Source organism: Microcaecilia unicolor, chromosome 3 (assembly GCF_901765095.1).
Source record: "Microcaecilia unicolor chromosome 3, aMicUni1.1, whole genome shotgun sequence".
Lineage (NCBI taxonomy): Eukaryota > Metazoa > Chordata > Amphibia > Gymnophiona > Siphonopidae > Microcaecilia > Microcaecilia unicolor.
In genome coordinates this window covers 21,104,376-21,124,288 of record NC_044033.1, presented here as the reverse complement: position 1 = coordinate 21,124,288, position 19,913 = coordinate 21,104,376, and the positions used below count along the sequence as shown (strand labels likewise).

The 19,913-nt window shown below is 43.6% G+C and overlaps 1 protein-coding gene across 1 annotated transcript; it reads left to right on the top strand.

Moving 5' to 3' along the window:
• The first annotated feature begins 391 nt into the window (after positions 1–391).
• Positions 392–14,383, top strand: LOC115464216 (peripherin-2-like). Its single transcript, XM_030194606.1, has 3 exons — positions 392–972; positions 8,506–8,752; positions 13,996–14,383. The coding sequence occupies exons 1-3, from the start codon at positions 392–394 to the stop codon at positions 14,218–14,220; spliced, it is 1,053 nt and encodes a 350-aa protein (XP_030050466.1). The 3' UTR covers positions 14,221–14,383.
• Positions 14,384–19,913: the final 5,530 nt, after the last annotated feature.

Here is a 19,913-nt window from a genome sequence, read left to right as displayed (position 1 = left end):
AGTGTTTTTGCACAGATCTAGGTTAGTCTAATATGTGAAACCACAAATCCATTAAATAGGTACAGAAGGATTATTTCCACTGCTCATCTGCTGACTGAGACTTCAGCAAATGGAACAAAGCCGATTAGAGGCAGTAAAATGAGGTTATGCAGACCTGGGTTGAACCAGCTGCAGCTTGGAGATTGCTTTCCTGTGGGGGGAAAGTGTCACTAAAATCAGCTGTGTTTGCTCATTTGATATTGGAAGTAACTGCTTGCCTAATTTTTGGTCATGATAGTGGACATGGCAGGACAAAACCATTACAGACCTTTTTCCAAAGAGCAAGAAGTGGCTTTATAAATCCTTTGTCACTTTTGATATCCACTTCCCTTTCGATGTCGATCCAGTAAAGATGGCAGTTCTGAAAGTCAAATTCAGCCAGAAGAGGAGGGTAAAACTTGCCCAGGGATTATGGCTTATGAACTGGTGCTCGGTGCTAACCGGCATTCTTCTCTTTGGCTTGGGAATCTACATCAAAATCGAGTTCAGGAAACAAAGTGAAGTGATGGCCAACGCGGAAAGCCATTTTGTGCCCAACTCTCTGATTCTGATGGGTACGGTAGCTTGTGGTCTCAATGCTTTTACAGGCAAGATTTGCTATGATTCTCTAGATCCTGCAAAGTACGTCAAGTGGAAGCTCCTACTGAAACCCTACCTGATGCTGTGCATCCTTTTTAACATCTTCATGTTTGTCATCGCTATTCTGTGCTTTGTAACGAGGGGACCTCTTGAAAGCACATTGGCGCATGGGCTGAAGAACGCTATGAGGTTCTACAAGGACACAGACACCCCAGGAAAATGCTTCATGAAGAAGACAATAGATTTGCTCCAAATTGAGTTCAACTGCTGTGGAAACAATGGTTTCAGGGACTGGTTTGAAGTTCAGTGGGTCAGCAACCGCTACCTGGACTTCAGCTCCAAGGAAGTCAAAGAGTAAGTAATTTGACTTCAAAGAACTAAGATAGTATTGTGAGTTTCATGTTTTTGCATAAGATTTTCTGTATAGTACCACACCGGCTGTTATCCTGCTACCTCCTGCAGACATAAACAAGTGTAGACTCATGCTTTGGAGGACTGGTTATTGAAAGAAAACTTGGAAAACTGCTACTTTGGAGTATGAAACCATAGATCAGGATTAATCTATCAAAACTGATTGAGGAAAACCTATTCTAAATGGATATTATCCCTAAAATGATAATGATACTGATTTAATGTTAATTACAGTAAATGTAAGTATACTCTCAGTTGTCCAAGCATTAAATATATTTGTTATTAAGATTGAGGCCCAGATGCACAAAACTTTAATGACCCTTTAATGACCCTCTAACGAGGAAATTTTGAAACGTAGCATGCATTAAAGGCCATTTTCCGACGACGCTAGCAGCTAACGAAAACGGAATGCAAACGAGTAACTACTATTGAAATGTGGGCGATTCGGAATGCATTAACCATAGCAACGATTGCAACGAATCATTTACCGTGATAAATTTAACGTGAGCTCAGACCTGTCGTTAAGGGCTGAGCTGTCATCTCCCCGCTTCCCCCTGCACCCTAAAATTCTAAGCTGGCACGTTGAAAAACAAAATAACACAAAGATGTGGCTCCCCGTTTCCCTCTGCATACAATAGAAATGAAACAAAATCAAAAAAGGACTGGGAGGGGGCAAAGGCGCTCGTCAGGAGCGTCCTGTATGGACGCCCTTGCCCTTGCCCCCCCCCCCCCGAGGTCACCGCTGCTCCCCGCTTCCGCATGTATTAAATAAAAAATAAAAACAAAAATCCAAAGTTTAGCAGCCCCGGTCCCCCTCCCTTCCTGTCTCTCTCTGTTTCTCCTTCTCCCATAGCTCCGCCTCCGGGCATCCTCCGTGCCCCGCCCCCCTGAGGTCGTCGCCGCAGCTCCCCCCCTCTACCGGACCCCCGCTCTGCTTTACTGGCCCGTGCAGTGCCTCTCACCTCTGTGTGAAGGCGCTGCACGGGCAAGAGTAGCTGATCTGCGATCAGTGCTGCCTTCTCCAACGTCCCTGAAGGGCGGGCCCAGGAAGAACAGAGGGACATCGGAGAAGGCAGCACTGATCAGCTACTCTTGCCCGTGCAGCTCCTTCACACAGAGGTGAAAGGCGCTGCGCGGGCCGGTAAAGCAGAGGGGGGTCCGGTAGAGGGGGGAGCGGCAGCGACGACCTCAGGGGGGTGGGGCACGGGGGCAGAGGATGCCGGGAGGCGGAGCTATGGGAGAAGGAGAAACAGGAAGGGAGGGGGACCGGGGCTGCTAAACTTTGGACTTTTGTTTTTATATTTTATCTAATACATGCGGAAGCGGGGAGCAGCGGCGACCTCGGGGGGGGGGGGGGGGCAAGGGCAAGGGCGTCCATACAGGACGCTCCTGACGAGTGCCTTTGCCCCTTTTATTTTCAATGTGGGGTTTTTTTTTTGTTTTGGGTTTTGACGTTTGTGGCATGCGCAGAGCAGCCAGCATAACGCTTGGCTGCTCTGCGCATGCTTTACGGGCAGATTAACGACGGGGGTTACACTTCTGTAATGCATTCGACTTTCAAATATCGAACCGAACACGTGGGACTTCTGTTTTTAGTGCATTCTTCGTTTTTTCAACTTCGGTAAGGACTTTTTACGATTTTGATTTTTTTAACGTATGGTTGATGCATCTGGGCCTTAGTTCAGACCTTTTCATTAGTAGTTCAAGGCATGTTGCAGTGGGTACTTTTTCAGGCCCCAGATAGTTCACAATCCTAGTGCAGTTAGTCCAGGAATCACACAGATAGATTCCTGGATTTAGGTTTTGGTTTTGCACTCTAAAGAGCTTTGCATTTATTTTACCATATTAGTTAGAGCGTTACGAACTGCTTCATCTTCATAAAACATCATTCATCTCACAGAATATCCCAATTGATCCTTCATTTAGACCTATCCATTGATCTATTTGTGACTATTTTCAGTGTCATTGGACACATTTTGTGGAATCATCTACCTATTTACAACTAGAACCCTGTTACCCTTTATTTAAAACTTAACTGAAAATGTTTTGTTTTGTTTTTTAATTTCAGGTAGCTTTAAATTTAGTGAGTTAGTCCTGGATGGGGGATTACATTGAGCTATGGCCTTAATCAATACAGTTGAGCTGCAATGCTTTTCTGGAATTAATAAATTATCTTTATTTTTATTTCTTTATCTCTTATTTTGGATCTAAACGATATTTTGCAATATTGTTCAATTGCTGGTTTATTCAAGTATTGATAATGAGTGGAACTATCCAAAATTATAAAACCACTCGCCCATGACGGTGTGACTACCCTATTTGTGATGCCTGTATCTGATCATGATGGAGTGGCAGGTGCAGCTCTCACCACCTTATCGGGTAGATTACATGGGTCATGTGGGTCTTCAGCTGCCATATACTATGGTACTCATTTTCAAAGCATATAGACTTACAAATCACATATAGTAACCTATGGAACTTTGTAAGTCTTTGAAAATGAGCTTAGAGATGGTCAACCTAAATGCTGAGATGGTCGACCTTAGAGATGGGCAACCTCGGTTTTCGCCGATAATGGAAACCGAGGACGCCCATCTCAAAAATGACCAAATCCAAGGCATTTGGTCATAGGAGGAGCCAGCATTCATGCCAGGATACCAACCAGGCACCCTAGGGGGCACTGCAGTGGACTTCACAAATTGCTTCCAGGTGCATAGCTCCCTTACCTTGGGTGCTGAGCCCCCCCAAAACCCACTCCCTACAGCTGTACACCACTACCATAGCCCTTAGGGATGAAGGGGGGCACTTACATGTGGGTACAGTGGGTTTTGGAGGGCTCACATTTACCACCACAAGTGTAAGAGGTAGGGGGGAGGATGGGCCTGGGTCCGCCTGCCTGAAGTGCACTGCAGTACCCACTAAAAACTGCTCCAGGGACCTGCATACTGTTGTGATGGAGCTGGGTATGACATTTGAGACTGGCATAGAGGCTGGAAAAAAATGTTTTTTTAATAATTTTTTGGGTGGGAGATGGTTGGTGACCACTGGGGGAGTAAGGGGAAGTCATCCCCTATTCCCTCCGGTGGTCATCTGGTCAGTTCGGGCACCTTTTCGAGGCTTGGTCGTGAAAAAAAATAGACCAAGTACAGTCAGCCATATGCTCGTGAGGGTTGCCCTTCTTTTTTCCATTATCGGCCTAGGACGCCCATCTCTTAACCACGCCCCCGTCCCACCTTCGCTATGCTGCCGACACGCCCCTGTGAACTTTGGTCATCCTCGCGACGGAAAGCAGTTGAGGACGCCCAAAATCGGCTTTTGATTATGCCGATTTGGACGACCCTGAGAGAAGGACGCCCATCTCCCGATTTGTGTCGAAAGATGGGCGCCCTTCTCTTTCGATTATGCCCCTGATAGTAACCTATAGAAATTTGTAAGTCTGTGCTTTAAAAATACCCCTCATGAGTAACCTATGGAACTTTAAGTCTATCTGCTTTGAAAATGAGCCTCTATATATACTTTTGTAAACTCTATAGCGGCCTTTACGTAATAGCAGTATATCAAGTATATAAACAGTAAGCTGCAATAGTGTTTTGACGCTATGTGATTGACATAATAACCATTTAATATTATTCCTTTCTAGAGGGTGAATTCTACATATGCAAAAAAAACGCTATTCTATAAGCCCTGCTTAAAGTTAGGCGCGGTTTATAGAATAGCGCTTATGCCCCAGACTCGTGCCTAATTTTAAGCATGGCCATTTGTACCAGGTGAAATGTACCTACCTAAATTGGTCGTATAGCCCTGTATTGTATAACAACATTTGTAAATGCTAGGGAGCACTCCCATTCTGCCCATGACCCATTTCCATGCCAGCTGATTTTTAGCATGAGCTAAAAACACTAGCACACTTTAATAAAAGACCCCCTTAAACTGGTTAACGCATGGTAATTATTCTAAATCATTAACTAGAGCTTGTAGAATATCACTTCATTCATAAACTGATCACTTACTAAGATATCTACTGGTGTCGATGTTATTGTTACTGTTATAGGAGGAAAAGCCTCAAACAAATGATGGGAAACTCCTTTGTCAATTCTTCAATCAACCTTAGGGAGGCCCATAAAGTTCATCACCGGCACAAAAACCTCCTGTCTTTTATTCTTGAATGTTCACACAAACTTTTTCAAGTGGCTCTTAAACCGAAATATGAAAAAGAAATGTATCTTTCCAGCTGTCCAGTCTTCTGCTCAGTCTCTTCCCACTAACCACGGTTCAACTTTGGCCAAGGTTTCGACTCCTGCATCAGGGTCCGTGGTGTCCACCGGCTGGTATTTTCACAGCTGGATCTTTACAGATTCATCCACAGATTCGGTTTAAGAGCCACTTGAAAAAGTTTGTGTGAACATTCAAGAATAAAAGACAGGAGGTTTTTGTGCCAGTGATGAACGTTATGGGCCTCCCTAAGGTTGATTGAAGAATTGACAAAGGAGTTTCCCATCATTTGTTTGAGGCTTTTCCTCCTATAACAGTAACAATAACGTCGACACCAGTAGATATCTTAGTACGTAACGCATGGTAATGTCAGTACGCTAACACTTCCACACCTTCTGTGCTCATGACATGCCCCAACTAAAAGAAATAATAATTAGCATGTGATGACCATGTCCTGCGTTACCCATTGCTACCGTGTTTAGTGCATGTTAACATTTAATGCAGCTTAGTAAAAGGGCCCCGTAATTCAGCAACTCAAGGGAAAGCAACAGAGAAAACAAAAAAGTTATTTTGAAGAAACAGGATCCAGCTTTTTATACAACCAACCAGAAAACAATTAAAATCACACATCACAAAGGACCCCTTTAACAAAGCGGTGGTAAGTCCAACACAGGCTTACCACTCGCTAAAAAGGAACTGGGAAAATGTGGGATACAAGTGAACCAAATAAATAAACTACCGCTGGGCTACTGGAGCAAGTTCCCATCCCCAGCGCACCATCATATCTGGCGCTACAAAAATATATTTATTTTTGTATTGCTGGCGTGTACCCGGTGATAATCGAACAGTGCCTCAATGGGTGGTGGTAAGAGTCCCCCCCCCCCCCCCCCCATGAAATGGCCATGCAGCAAGTGCTTTACTTGCCGCACGGCCATTTCCTGCAAAAAAGAAAGACCTACCTGATGACACCCATGACCTTTGAGCCCCTTTTACATAGCTGCAGTAGAAGGCGGCCTCGGTACGCATCAAAAACACGTGCCAACACCAGCACAGGCCCCCTTGTGTAGGAATAGCCTAGTGGTTAGTGCAGTGGACTTTGATCCTGGGGAACTGAGTTCGATTCCCACTGCAGCTCCTTGTGACTCTGGGCAAGTCACTTAACCCTCCATTGCCCCTGGTACAAAATAGGTACCTGAATATATGTAAACCGCTTTGAATGTAGTTGCAAAAACCTCAGAAAGGCAGTATATCAAGTCCCACTTTCCTTTCCCTATTTGAGATTCTAGATGGAATGTTGCTACTATTGAGATTCTGTTGCTACTATTTGAGATTCTACATGGAATGTTAATGTTGCTATTCCACTAGCAACATTCCATGTAGAAGCCTTCCCTTGCAGATCAGCAATGCGGCCACGCAGGCTTCTGATTCTGTACAGGACGTCAGACTCACAGAAACAGAAGCCTGCGTGGTCGAATTGCTGATCTGCAAGGGCAGGCTTCTACATGGAATGTTGCTAGTGGAGGAGTAGCCTAGTGGTTAATGCAGTGGATTTTGATCCTGGGGAACTGAGTTCAATTCCCACTGCAGTTCCTTGTGACTCTGGGCAAGTCATTTAACCCTCTGGTACAAAATAAGTACCTGAATACATGTAAACCGCTTTGAATTTAGTTGCAAACACCTCAGGAAGGCGGTATATCAAGTCCAATTTCCCTCATGCATATTCATTGTGGATATCCTGAAGACTAGCTAGGTGTGTCTTGAGGACTGGGTAGAGAACCCCCTGGTCTAGAGATAACCTATTCATACCATATAACAGAGGTTAAGACATGTTATGGTTATGCTCTAGAGCAGAAATTCAGCTGTGAGCCGTTAAACGTCAGGAGAGGCTCCAAGTTATCAGTGAGTCAGAGAGAAGCAGATCCCAACAAAAGTGCACAGGTTAGAGTAAAAGAAAGTTGGAATCAAACACCGTCCACAGCAGTATGGCAATGATCACTTTATTAGAAAAAAGTTGCCTGATGGTCACATTTCGGATGATTCCTGCATCAGGGACAAGTATCAGTATTTAAAATACACATAGAAAACAAAGAACATATTTATTTGTTTTCTGATATATCTATCACATTACAGAAATCTGAACCATAAATGTTACCATAATGCGGAGGATGTGGTAACAGCGGTTAGCATATCTGGGTTTAAAAAAGGGTTGGACAAGTTCCTGGAAGAAAAGCCCATAGTCTGCTGTTGAGATACTGCTGTTGAGATAGACATGGGGAAGCCACTGCTTGCCCTGGGATTGGTAGCATGGAATGTTGCTACTAACTGGGTTTCCGTCAAGTGCTTGTGACCTGGATTGGCCACTGTTGGAAGCACGATACTGGGTTAGATAGACCATTGGTCTGACCCAGTATGGCCGTTCTTATGTTCTTATTCAAATTTACTACTTAGTAGTCTCTTTGCATGCCCGCTAGGCCTTTTATTTTTGAAAAGAGTAAACAAGAGATTCACGTCTACCCGTTCCACTCCACTCAGTATTTTGTAGACCTCTATCATATCTCCCTTCAGCCATCTCTTCTCCAAGCTGAAGAGCCCTGACCCCTTTAGCCTTTCCTCTTAGGGAAGTCATCCCATCCCCTTTATCATTTTCCTCACCCTTCTCTGTCCCTTTTCTAATTCCGCTATATCTTTTCTTGAGATACAAGACCAGAATTGTCACCCAAAATAATGATGCTCAACACTAGTGGTTTCCTTTTTTTCGTATGTAGACTCATCGCACAAACAAGAACCCGTGTGCTTTAAACAAAGTGTCTGGCAGTGGAAGGAGTGGTGGATTTGTAAAGAGAATGCTACGTTTTTGGGGGAACATGGAGTTTGTGATACAGAACTTGAGCTTAAGGGTTTATATTGAGATTCTGACCAGTTCTGTAGGGAATCCAGACTCCGCTCCCACCCAGAAGAATTTGTCGAATGATGCTGTCAATTATAATGGTGGTTTTACTGGGTAGCTAAAACTGGAGGGGGGGGGGGAGGTTTCTTTCTGCATAGAAAACCCTGGTGTCTTATATTACTAATTTTAAAATGGGGGGGGGGCTTTGATATGCAGAAATGTCATTTTGGCTTCTCACCCCCATACCTCGCTGTCCTCACTGTTGCCACCTCGGATATTTTTCCCTAGAAATGCCGCTGCACTGTTTCCTATATGTATGGAGATAATTTCTAAGCGTCCACCTTTGTTTCACTGCGTATTGTCTTCTCCTCCCTCCACAGTCGTATTAAAAGCAATGTGGACGGTAAGTTCCTGATTGACGGCGTGCCCTTCAGTTGCTGCAATCCAAGCTCCCCAAGACCTTGCATTCAGCACCAGGTGACCAATAATTCAGCTCACTACAGCTACGACTACCAGACGGAGGAACTGAACCTGTGGAGTCAGGGCTGCAGGGAGGCACTGCTGCATTATTACACCGGCATGATGAGCTCCATCGGCATCGTAGTGTTCCTCATTTGGATCCATGAGGTAAATGCAGCAACCTCCTATCTCCCCGGGATGAACGTAGGGCTTGTTAAAGGAGATGCTCCAAAATTGAAAGGTTTCTTATGGTTCAGCAAGGTGAACATTTTTCACTTCTGTAGATAAGAAGTTGTACAGATATTTATTTATTCATATTTATACATTGTCTCTACCAGACTACCCAAAGCCAATGTTGATATTATACAAATTAATCAACTGCAACACACTTAACCCATTCAAAAAAGCCTACCTATGCTCCGAGTTTTCAGACATCCCAAAAACAAACTGCCGCCCACAAGCTCCTACGAGCCATCTCACTACATCTTCACTTGGCTCCAAAAGCCCACTCTCCTACAGTTAAAGAATTGCAAATAATCCATCTCCAGATGCATGCTCTCAGACAGTCTATTTCACAAGGTAGGTGTGGCCACCAGAAAAGCCCTACACCATTGAACTGCAGTTTCTAATCCTTTAGCGAGTGGAGGAGTAGCCTAGTGGTTAGTGCAGCGAACTCTGATTCTGGGGAACTGGGTTCAATTCCCACTGCAGCTCCTTGTGACTCTGGGCAAGTCACTTAACCCTCCATTGCCCCTGGTACAAAATAAGTACCTGAATATAGGTAAACCGCTTTGAATGTAGTTGCAAAAACCTCAGAAAGGTGGTATATCAAGTTCCAGTTCCCTTTCCCTATTGGAGATTCTACATGGAATGTGATTCTAAATGGAATGTTAATGTTTCTATTCCAGTAGCAACATTCCATCTAGAAGCCTGCCCTTGCAGATCAGCAACGCGGCCGCGCAGGCTTCTGTTTCTGTGAGTCTGACGTCCTGCACGGACTTTGATTCTGGGGAACTGGGTTCAATTCCCACTGCAGCTCCTTGTGACTCTGGGCAGGTCACTTAACGCTCCATTGCCCCTGGTAAAAAATAAGTACCTGAATATATGTAAACCGCTTTGAATGTAGTTGCAAAAACCTCAGAAAGGCAGTATATCAAGTCCCTAGGTATTCAGCCTCAGTTGATATACAAACGGTAGGTTTGACAAATACAAAGCAGCCATACCATGGCACACTTTGAATGCCAGGACCAAGATTTTGAACCAACACCTATATTCCACCAAGACAGTCCTGAGCTAATATGTTGAAAAACAGATTCCAGGAGCATCTGTTATGGGTCAATAGCAGCACAGAAAGCAATGATGCCCTTAGAATGGGACAACTGATAACAATCAAAATCCCACAGAAAACTCAAGTGCTTTAACTTTAGCTTAACTATTTATAATACAAAAGCCAAATAAAAGAAAGAGAAGTCAGTTCTCTGTAACGGCTTTAAGCATAAACATGCACCATCTGCTGGTCAAACAGGAGAAATACACTTCAGACATAAGACGGGAAAATATCCAATACATTTTACAGGCTTCAAACCAGTGGCGTAGCTAAGGGGGGGGGCACCAGGGGAGCGTACGCTCCCCCAAATGGAGTTCCGCTGGCACCTATTTTTTTCTCAACGTGTTGCATTGAAAATGTGCGCTGGCGGAAGTCCGCTCTCGCACCACTTTCACTCCCCCCATGCTGTCAACCTGGCTCCACTTCTGCTTAAAATACACTGTTTCATCACAAACCCCTAAGCTGTAATACATATATCTTGTATAAACTGGAAAATTATATGCTATTCTAAGTTCCTTAGACGTCTTGAACTGTTCCCTTTTCCAAATCAGGCCCAGGAAACGAAGCTGCCTTGTTGCCGAGGATGAAATATCCTCTGATAGTTAACAGGTGAGAACTGTACATTCCTCATCAAGGAAGTTATAGGAGAGAAATCCATGGGTGTCATTTCCATCATGGTTCTTTCTCCGTGCCTGAATATTACGCACCAAGATGGGACTAGTTTTAAGTAGGCCCTGCAACATAGGGGCACCTGGGTCATAATGTAGCAGAGCTGCCAGCCCATGCCCTCCCGCCTGTAACTCCTCCAGATCATTCCTTGTCTATCCTGGGTGTAGCCCAAACCAGTTCATCAAACCCATCAATTGTACAACCAATAAAATCTGAAAAGGTCTGGCACTTCCAGGCAACCTGGGAGTTGCAAAACTGTTTGTCCTATCAAAAATGTTGTGATTCAATGTAGCCTGTAAACTGCCTAGGTTTGCTTGACCAGATAAGATGGTGTTGAAAACGTTAATAAACTACGTAGGAATGATATCCAGGAATGAAATATCTTCATTTGGATCTGCTTGGTACTTCCAAGTGACCTGGATCAGCCACTGGGCTTGGCCCGATTCTGCATGACACATCTAGCCACGTAAAGCAGACTTGCTGTCCCCTCAGAGAAACTAGCTATAAAATGTGGCTTAAGCTTAACCATCCATAATAGTTCAGGACAAAATTTTTAAAACACACAAGAAAAGAACAATCTTCCCCATCTATATATATAAAACTCACCCTCAACGTTCTATTGTCTGAAGCCAAGGTTCGTAAGTTCGAAGCTCTGAAGCCAACAAAATCACAGTCTTGGGGCCCCGCCCTCGCGTCAAACGTTATGACGTTGAGGGCGGAGGCGGAGCAATTCACTCACATCGACGACGGCCAGGGCGCCGCAATGGGCCACCCACTGACGACAAAGGTGCGTTGGGTAGGGGGGCCACAGTCACACATCGACGGCGGCCACGGTGGCGCAATGCCCTCACTAACAACCAAGGTGCGTTCGGTGGGGGGGGGGGGCACAGGAAAGCCTTGCTAGCGCCCGTTTCATTGGCTCCAGAAACGGGCCTTTTTTACTAGTCATATATATTGATCTTTTTCTGTGATTAACACTGTATAGAAAAATTGGGGGGAAAGACCTCAGGCGCCTGACACCTCCTGCAATGTTATGGTATTCAACACCAGCGTCTTAGTCACAGTGCTGGCTTCAATCCTTGGTCATAAAAACCTCTAATAATTATTTTTCAATACTGCAAAAAATATATTCAAAATGTGACAAATAATGGAAAAAAGTCAAACTTAGCTTGTATGTAAGCAGTACAGGGCAGAACAGGGTACAGCAGTACAGGGTGTCCCGGAAAGGGTGGGAGATACATGGAATGCCCTCCCGCGGGAGGTGGTGGGATGAAAACGGTAATGGAATTCAAACGTGTGGGATAAACACAAAGGAATCCTGTTTAGAAGGAATGGATCTATGGAATCATAACGGAGATTGGGTGGCAACACCAGTAATTGAAGAGTAAAACCAATGCTGGGCGGACTTCTACGGTCTGCGTCCTGATCGTGGCTGAATAGATATGGATGGGCTGGAGTGTATACATATGAAGCATCACATAGCATGTAAAATGAGTTTATCTTGTTGGGCAGACTGGATGGACCGTTCAGGTCTCTATCTGCCATCATTTACTGTGTTACTATGTTACTCTTTGGGGTTCTAAATGGAATGTTGCTTCTAATTGGGATTCCAGAATCTTGTAACTCTTTAGGATTCCAGAATCTTCAGAACTTTTAGTACAAGAAGAGTGCTGGGCAGACTTCTACGGTCTGTGCCCTGAGAATGGCAAGGACAAATGAAACTCGGGTATACATTTAAAGTAGCACATACTACGTAAAATGAGTTTATCTTGTTGGGCAGACTGGATGGACTGTTCAGGTCTTTATCTGCCGTCATTTACTATGTTACTCTTTGGGGTTCTACTACTACTACTACTATAAATCACTTCTATAATGCTACCAGTTGTACGCAGCGCTTGACAATTGAACATGAAGAAGACAGTCCCTGCTCAAAAGAGCTTACAATCTAAATCAGGACAAACAGACAGGACCAAAAAGGATAAGAGAAGGACACATAAGGATAAGATAAAAGTAAGAGAAATGTATGAAGGAGTCTTCCATATAGAGAGCTGCAGTTCCTACAAGAGGTCATGTTTTGTGAGTGCTATCACTTTTTTTATGGCAGTACATAACTGCAAGTTGGATCTAAAGTCTCTCATTATCCTAAAGTTTTGGAAGAGGTTAAGGAGAGTACTTAATTTAGCTAAAACTGGCTGAACTCTTCAAATGACTACATGGAATGTTGCTACTAATTGGGATTCCGGAATCTTGTAACTCTTTAGGATTCCAGAATCTTCAGAACTTTTAGTACAAGAACAGTGCTGGGCAGACTTCTGTGGTCTATGCCCTGATCGTGACTGAATAGATAGGGATGGGCTGGAGTGTAAATTTTAAGGGGTTTTGACGTTAGCTTCAGAACTTAGTACAAGAACAGTGCTAGGCAGACTTCTACAGTTTGTGCCCTGAGAATGGCAAGGACAAATCAAACTGGGGTATACATATAAAGTATCACATACCATGTAAAATTAGTTTATCTTGTTGGGCAGACTGGATGGACCGTTCAGGTCTCTATCTGCCATCATTTACTGTGTTACTATGTTATTCTTTGGGGTTCTACATGGAATGTTGCTACTAATTGGGATTCCAGAATCTTGTAACTCTTTAGGATTCCAGAATCTTCAGAACTTTTACTACAAGAACAGTGCTGGGCAGACTTCTACTGTCTGTGCCCTGAGAAAGGCAGGGACAAATGAAACTCGGGTATACATTTAAAGTATCACATACTACGTAAAATGAGTTTATCTTGTTGGGCAGCCTGGATGGACCGTTCAGGTCTTTATCTGCCATCATTTACTATGTTACTATGTTAGAAGAAGAAGTGTCCCTACAGGGACCCGTTTCACCATGCGGCTGCCTCAGGGGGACTCAACATTTGGTGATTCTCTGTTTTATTGGAGTGTTTATTACAGCAATTTTTTTTAATGTTTTTTTTTTTTCAGTTGAGCTGGCAGCATTACAGAAGAAGTTAGGCAGCATTGAGTCCCCTGAGGAAGCTGCATGGTGAAACGGATCCCCTTAGGGACACTTCTTCTACTGCCCTGTACTGCTACCTACAAGCTAAGTTTGACTTTTTTCATTATTTGTCACATTTTGAATATGTTTTTTGCAGTAATGAAAAATAATTATTGGAGGTTTTTATGAGCAAGGATTGAAGCCAGCACTGTGACTGAGACGCTGGTGTTGAATACCATAACAGTGCAGGAAGTGTCACAGGTGTCTGAGGTGTTCCCCCCCCCCCCCCCCCCCCATTTTTCTATACAGTGTTAATCACAGAGAACACTTTTCTCACTTTATTTTTTTGGATTGTGTTTATCATTTGTGAGCGAGTTTCCAGCATGTTTTGATACTTTGTTCTTTTTATAAATGCATCATTCAGATGACCGTGATGGTGGGGCTGCGCTATCTTCACACATCTTTGGAAAACATTGCAAATCCCGAAGATCCTGAATGCGAAAGTGAGGGATGGCTACTAGAGAAATCCCTAAAGGAGACACTTAAATCCCTGTTGGAAAGTGTGAAAAGCTTCGGAAAGTTAAACCAGGTAGAAGCAGGTGGTGGTGAAGAAAGTAGGACGACTCCAGCTGTTTCCACTGTCAGCTGAACACCTTGAATGAAGAGGACTTCTATTAAAAAGACAACGTGTTCTTATATTGAAATATGCAAAACCCAGCATGAAACACATTCCTATATACATATGACATGTGGACATTAATAATGTATCAAAGCTCCCTGATGACAGTATAGATACTGTATTAGATATGTAACATGGTTTTTAAAATCAGCTAAAAAAAAAAAAACCAGAGGTACACCAGAAATAAGAACAGATCCTACATTTAATAAATGCTTACACAGTTTGGGGGCAATTTTCAGTACTCTGTAAAGGAATGAAACTAGTTCAGCTACATGTTTCGCAGGTAAGAGAGCACTCTTGGACTTTGCATTTGCAGCATTGGAGAATTGCTAGATGAAAATCAAAGAGACCTGTGCATTTTCCCTCCCTCAATATAGCTTATTTTTCCCATGGCTAATCTAGCTATTGTCACTTCTCAGCCTAGGGGATGGAGCTGGATAACTTCTTAGATAACTGACTGAATCCCATTGAAAAATTTCCTTTTTATGCTTAATGCTTTTTAGAGAGTTGCACGGGGACAGAAATCTTACCCATCCCCGCCCGTCCCTGCTGGAATCTTACCCATCCCTGCAAGAATTTGACCCATCCCCACAAGAATTTAATGTTACATAAAAGAAAATTCCAGTCAGCTCTCTCAGTCTGTCTCTGGATTTGCGCCACAGCACTGTAGGCAAGGAAGGAACGGAAGTTGGAACTTGGAACACTCTGGTGCGCACATGTAAGATTTGTCTCTGATTCACTGGCACTGTGTGCTAAGAGGTCGCCCCATACATGCGCCAGTAGGTCAGGTTACATCTGATGCTCGTGCCTGTGTCAGAGCTGAGGTCTGCGCATCAGCCCAGGAGCAAAGAAGATTAATAGAAACATAGTAAGTGACAGCAAATAAAGACCTGAACAGTCCTTCCAGTCTGCCCAATAGTCACACTCATTCAATTAATGATTAAATCAACAAGTGTGATATTATATACTTGATTATGGTCTTTCTTTGGTGTTTCTGAGACATAGACCATAGACGTCTATCCGGCCCTATCCTTATGTTCCAACTGATGGCGTTGCCGTTGAAGCCCACTCCAGTCTATTCATCTTCTCATTTGTGAGACACAGACCATAAAAGTCTGCCCCATGTAAGCCGCATTGAGCCTGCCATGAGTGGGAAAGCGCAGGGTACAAATTTAACAAAACAAACAAACAAAAAAAAAAAAAAAAACCACTGTCCTCATGTTCCAGCCACTGAAGTTCCTGTCTAAGCCCTTTCCAGCCCATCCTAAACAAGATTGCCATATATAAGACACAGACCCTAGAAGTCTGCCCGGTATCAGCCCTAGTTCATCACAGCCATAGTCACCATCTAAATGTCACTTGATACATCCACACACATGCAGCCATTTAAGATTAGGTTTTTTTTTTTTTTTTTTTTTAATATGTTCTGTTTTCTAAATAGAATTCCTCTGTGTTCATCCCATGCCTTTTTGAATTCTGTCATCATTTGTGTCTCTACCACCTCCTTAATGGAAGACTTTCCGCATTTGTGCTGTTGGAGGAAGAGGAGGAGACAACACTCAAAGAACTTGGTAATTGGTAGATGAGAGGCTGACGCAGGAGCAGGTTCCACTTCCATAGGAATCCTGCAGGAACTGCTTCCGTCCCCACGAGAACCCTGCAGAACTGCTTTCATCCTCACGGGAACCCCACAGGATTCCCGCGAACCCCGTTCAGGTCTCTATTTTAGAACCTCTTTTACTAAGCAGCGATAAGTCCAATGCAGGCTTACCACTGGGCTACCATAGCAGCCTGGCGGTATTTCCCACCTCTAGTGTACCATCATATCTGGCACTACAAAAATCAGGCTGGGCCGTGTGCTGCCCGGTTAGCGCAGGAGCCTTTACCGCAACCTCAATGGGTTGCGGTAAGGCCCCCCCCACACACACACACAAAATGGCCATGTGGCAAGTGCTTTACTTGCCGCACGGCCATTTCCTACAGGAAAGAAAGACTTCCCTTTTATCTGCTGCGGTAAAAGGGGGCCTCGGCCCATGTGAAAAACACACGCCAGCGCAGGCCCCCTTTTTCCGCTGCTTGGTAAAAGGTGCCCTAAGCCCCCTCCACGAATCTTTATCTGATGGGAGAAAAGTCTGGGCTACTGTAAAGTGAACAGGGAACGTGAACCTGCCAACACAACATTAACAGTTACTACAGTGGAACTCTATTACCTTCAAACTTCACTCTAGGATTGGCAACATAATGACATGATCCTGCTGGGCAGACTTATACGGTCTGTGCCAGAGCCGGTGGTTGGGAGGCGGGGCTGGTGGTTGGGAGGCGGGGATAGTGCTGGGCAGACTTATACGGTCTGTGCCAGAGCCGGTGGTTGGAGGCAGGGCTGGTGGTTGGGAGGTGAGGATAGCGCTGGGCAGACTTATACGGTCTGTGCCAGAGCCGGTGGTTGGGAGGCGGGGCTGGTGGTTGGGAGGTGGGGATAGTGCTGGGCAGACTTGTACGCTCTGTGCCCTGAAGAGGACAGGTACAAATCAAAGTAGGGTATACACAAAAAGTAGCACGTATGAGTTATCTTGTTGGGCAGACTGGATGGACCGTGCAGGTCTTTTTCTGCCGTCATCTACTATGTTACTACTATGATCCTACTATGATCCAGCATCAGTTACTCTTGGAAGGAAACAGTTTAACTGCCAAATTACAGTGTGTGTAAAAATCGGCATTAAATAATAGTGAGATCTGGAGTCGGTTCTGGAGTTGTTTGAACATACATGGAAAAATTTTCACATTTAATCCTGGCACAGTAGTAGCAATTCTACGGTGTGAAAAGAATACAGGAAGAATTCAGATGCATTATCAACATGGCATATTCAGTGATGGATTAATCTGGGAGTCGCAGTAAGAGCTGTTCTTGTGTAAACAGTATGAGAGTTACAGCCATGATACCACAATGTGGACTACCGCACCCCTGGGAATTCACAACACACTACATGAAACAAGTTTATCAAAACGATTTGGTGATCCTATTCGTACTTCTGATAACTAAATCGAAAGTGGTGTTTTCAATTTCAGTTTACATCTTGAGTAGAGAGGTGTGGTAGCCGTGTTAGTCCACTTTTAAAGGTAATCAATAGAAACAAAATAAAACATGGAAAAGAAAATAAGATGATACCTTTTTTTTATTGGACATAACTTAATACATTTCTTGATTAGCTTTCGAAGGTTGCCCTTCTTCCTCAGATCGGAAATAAGCAAGTGTTGGTAGATGATGACAGTATATAGAAGTGAAACATCAAAGCATTCCAGTAACAGTCTTTGATGTTCCACTTATATATACTCTAATACTGAACAGGAGAAAAACAAACGCTATTGGAATATTCTAACTCTCTAAAAGGAGTTTGCAAAGTTTATATATAGTTAGTTTGTGAGTGTCCCTTTAATTGTGGAAAAACCTCCACTTTAAATATATTACAAAACAATTGAAACCTCAAACCTCCAAACAGGAAAAATACAAAAGTATTTATTATATCCTTGTTTTATCAGGAGTAGGTTAATATCATTGGTTCCCCAAGAAGGAAAAAGAGAAAAAAAAAAAACCCAGACGCAAAAAAATTACATTTAGTGGAGGTTTTTCCACAATTAAAGGGACACTCACAAACTAACTATATATAAACTTTGCAAACTCCTTTTAGAGAGTTAGAATATTCCAATAGAGTTTGTTTTTCTCCTGTTCAATATTAGAGTATATATAAGTGGAACATCAAAGACTGTCACTGGAATGCTTTGATGTTTCACTTCTATATACTGTCATCTACCAACATTTGCATATTTCCGATCTGACGAAGAAGGGCAACCTTCGAAGGCTAATCAAGAAATGTATTAATTTACATCTTAGATGTGGTAACAGAGGTTAGCGCATTTGGGTTTAAAAAAGGTTTGGACAGGTTCCTGGAGGAAAAGTCCATAGTTTGCTATCGAGACAGACATGGGGAAGCCACTGCTTGCCCTGGGATTGGTAGCATGGAATGTTGCTAATATCTGGGTTTCTGCCAGGTACTTGTGACCTGGATTGGCCACTGTTGGAAACAGGATACTGGGCTAGATGGACCATTGGTCTGACCCAGTATGGCTATTCTTCTGTTCTTATATATTTGATGTTATAAATGTTATGTAATGTTAGGTACAGTGCAAGCCCTAATTCCTTCATTGAAGATTATTAACATAAGAATAGCCATACTGGGTCAGACCAGTGGTCCATCTAGCCCAGTATTCTATTTCCAACAGTGGCCAATCCAGGTCACAAGTACCTGGCAGAAACCCAGATATTAGCAACATTCCATGCTACCAATCCCAGGGCAAGCAGTGGCTTCCCCATGTCTGTCTCGATAGCAAACTATGGACTTTTCCTCCAGGAACCTGTCCAAACCTTTTTAAACCCAAATGCGCTAACCTCTGTTGCCACATCTAAGATGTAAATTAATTAACAGTGGCCAATCCAGGTCACAAGTACCTAGCAGAAACCCAAAGAGCAGCAACATTTCAATCTACCAATGCCGGGGCAAACTGTGGCTTCCCCATGTCAGACTCAATAGCAGACCATGGACTTTTCCTCCAGGAACTTGTCCAAACCTTTTTTTTAAACCCAGCCAAACTAACCACTGTTACAACATCCTCTGGCAATGAGCTCCAGAGCTTAATTACAGGTGTAAAAGCAAAGTACAAATCTCAATAATGGATTTTTTTTCTTAAAATGCTTATGTCATTTAAAAATATTGTTTTTTTTTTACATTTTAGAAATGTCAAAGGGGTCCTTTTACTAAGCTGCATTAAGCAACAACACTGCTTATCACAGGTTAAAATGCACTACTGCGGGGGAGCACTCAGGGGTTCCACAGTACATTTTACGTGTACATTCCACCCATGCACTAAAAAAGTTTATTTTTAAGCACTGGGGGTAGAGAGTAGGCATGCTCTGTGCTAATTGGTTAGCACAGCTACATTGTCACATGCTAACCGATTAGCGTGTGTGAACCCTTACTGCCTACACAATAGGTGTCGGTAAGTGCTCACATGCTACTAGCCACACGTTAATGGGAAAATTAGCACGTGACTATTATTGCTGAAATAGAACAATCAGCCATTTCCCAGCAGCACTAAATGTGTCCTTAGCGAGTGGACAAGACCCATGCTGGGGACAGCACAGGCTACATTTTAGCACTGCTTAGTAAAAGGGTCCCTAAATCCGTTCTGTTAATGAATCCTAATACATAATGTACCAAACATCCTATATAATAATTGCACCTCCAACGTTCCATCGCTGTCTGGCTTTGTAACATCTCATGATGTCAGCCAGCCTCCAGCGTTCCATTCCCCCTCACCCTCGCATCAAAATGTAATGACATCAGAGGGTGAAACAGTGAGAGGGAAAGGCGAGCTGACGTCAGGATGTTACCAATGGAAGGGAAGCCAGCCAGAAAACGATGAAGTACAAAGGAAGAGAGAATCGTAGCACATTGAGGGGAGGAGGGCAGGGCAGAGCAGAATCGATGGACATGGATGGGATGGGAGAAGAGGACAGGAGAGAAGAGAATCGCAGGACACGGATAGGAGGGCAGGGAACAGGAGAATCGCTGGACATGGAGGAGAGGGCAGGGGAAAGACAAAAAAAT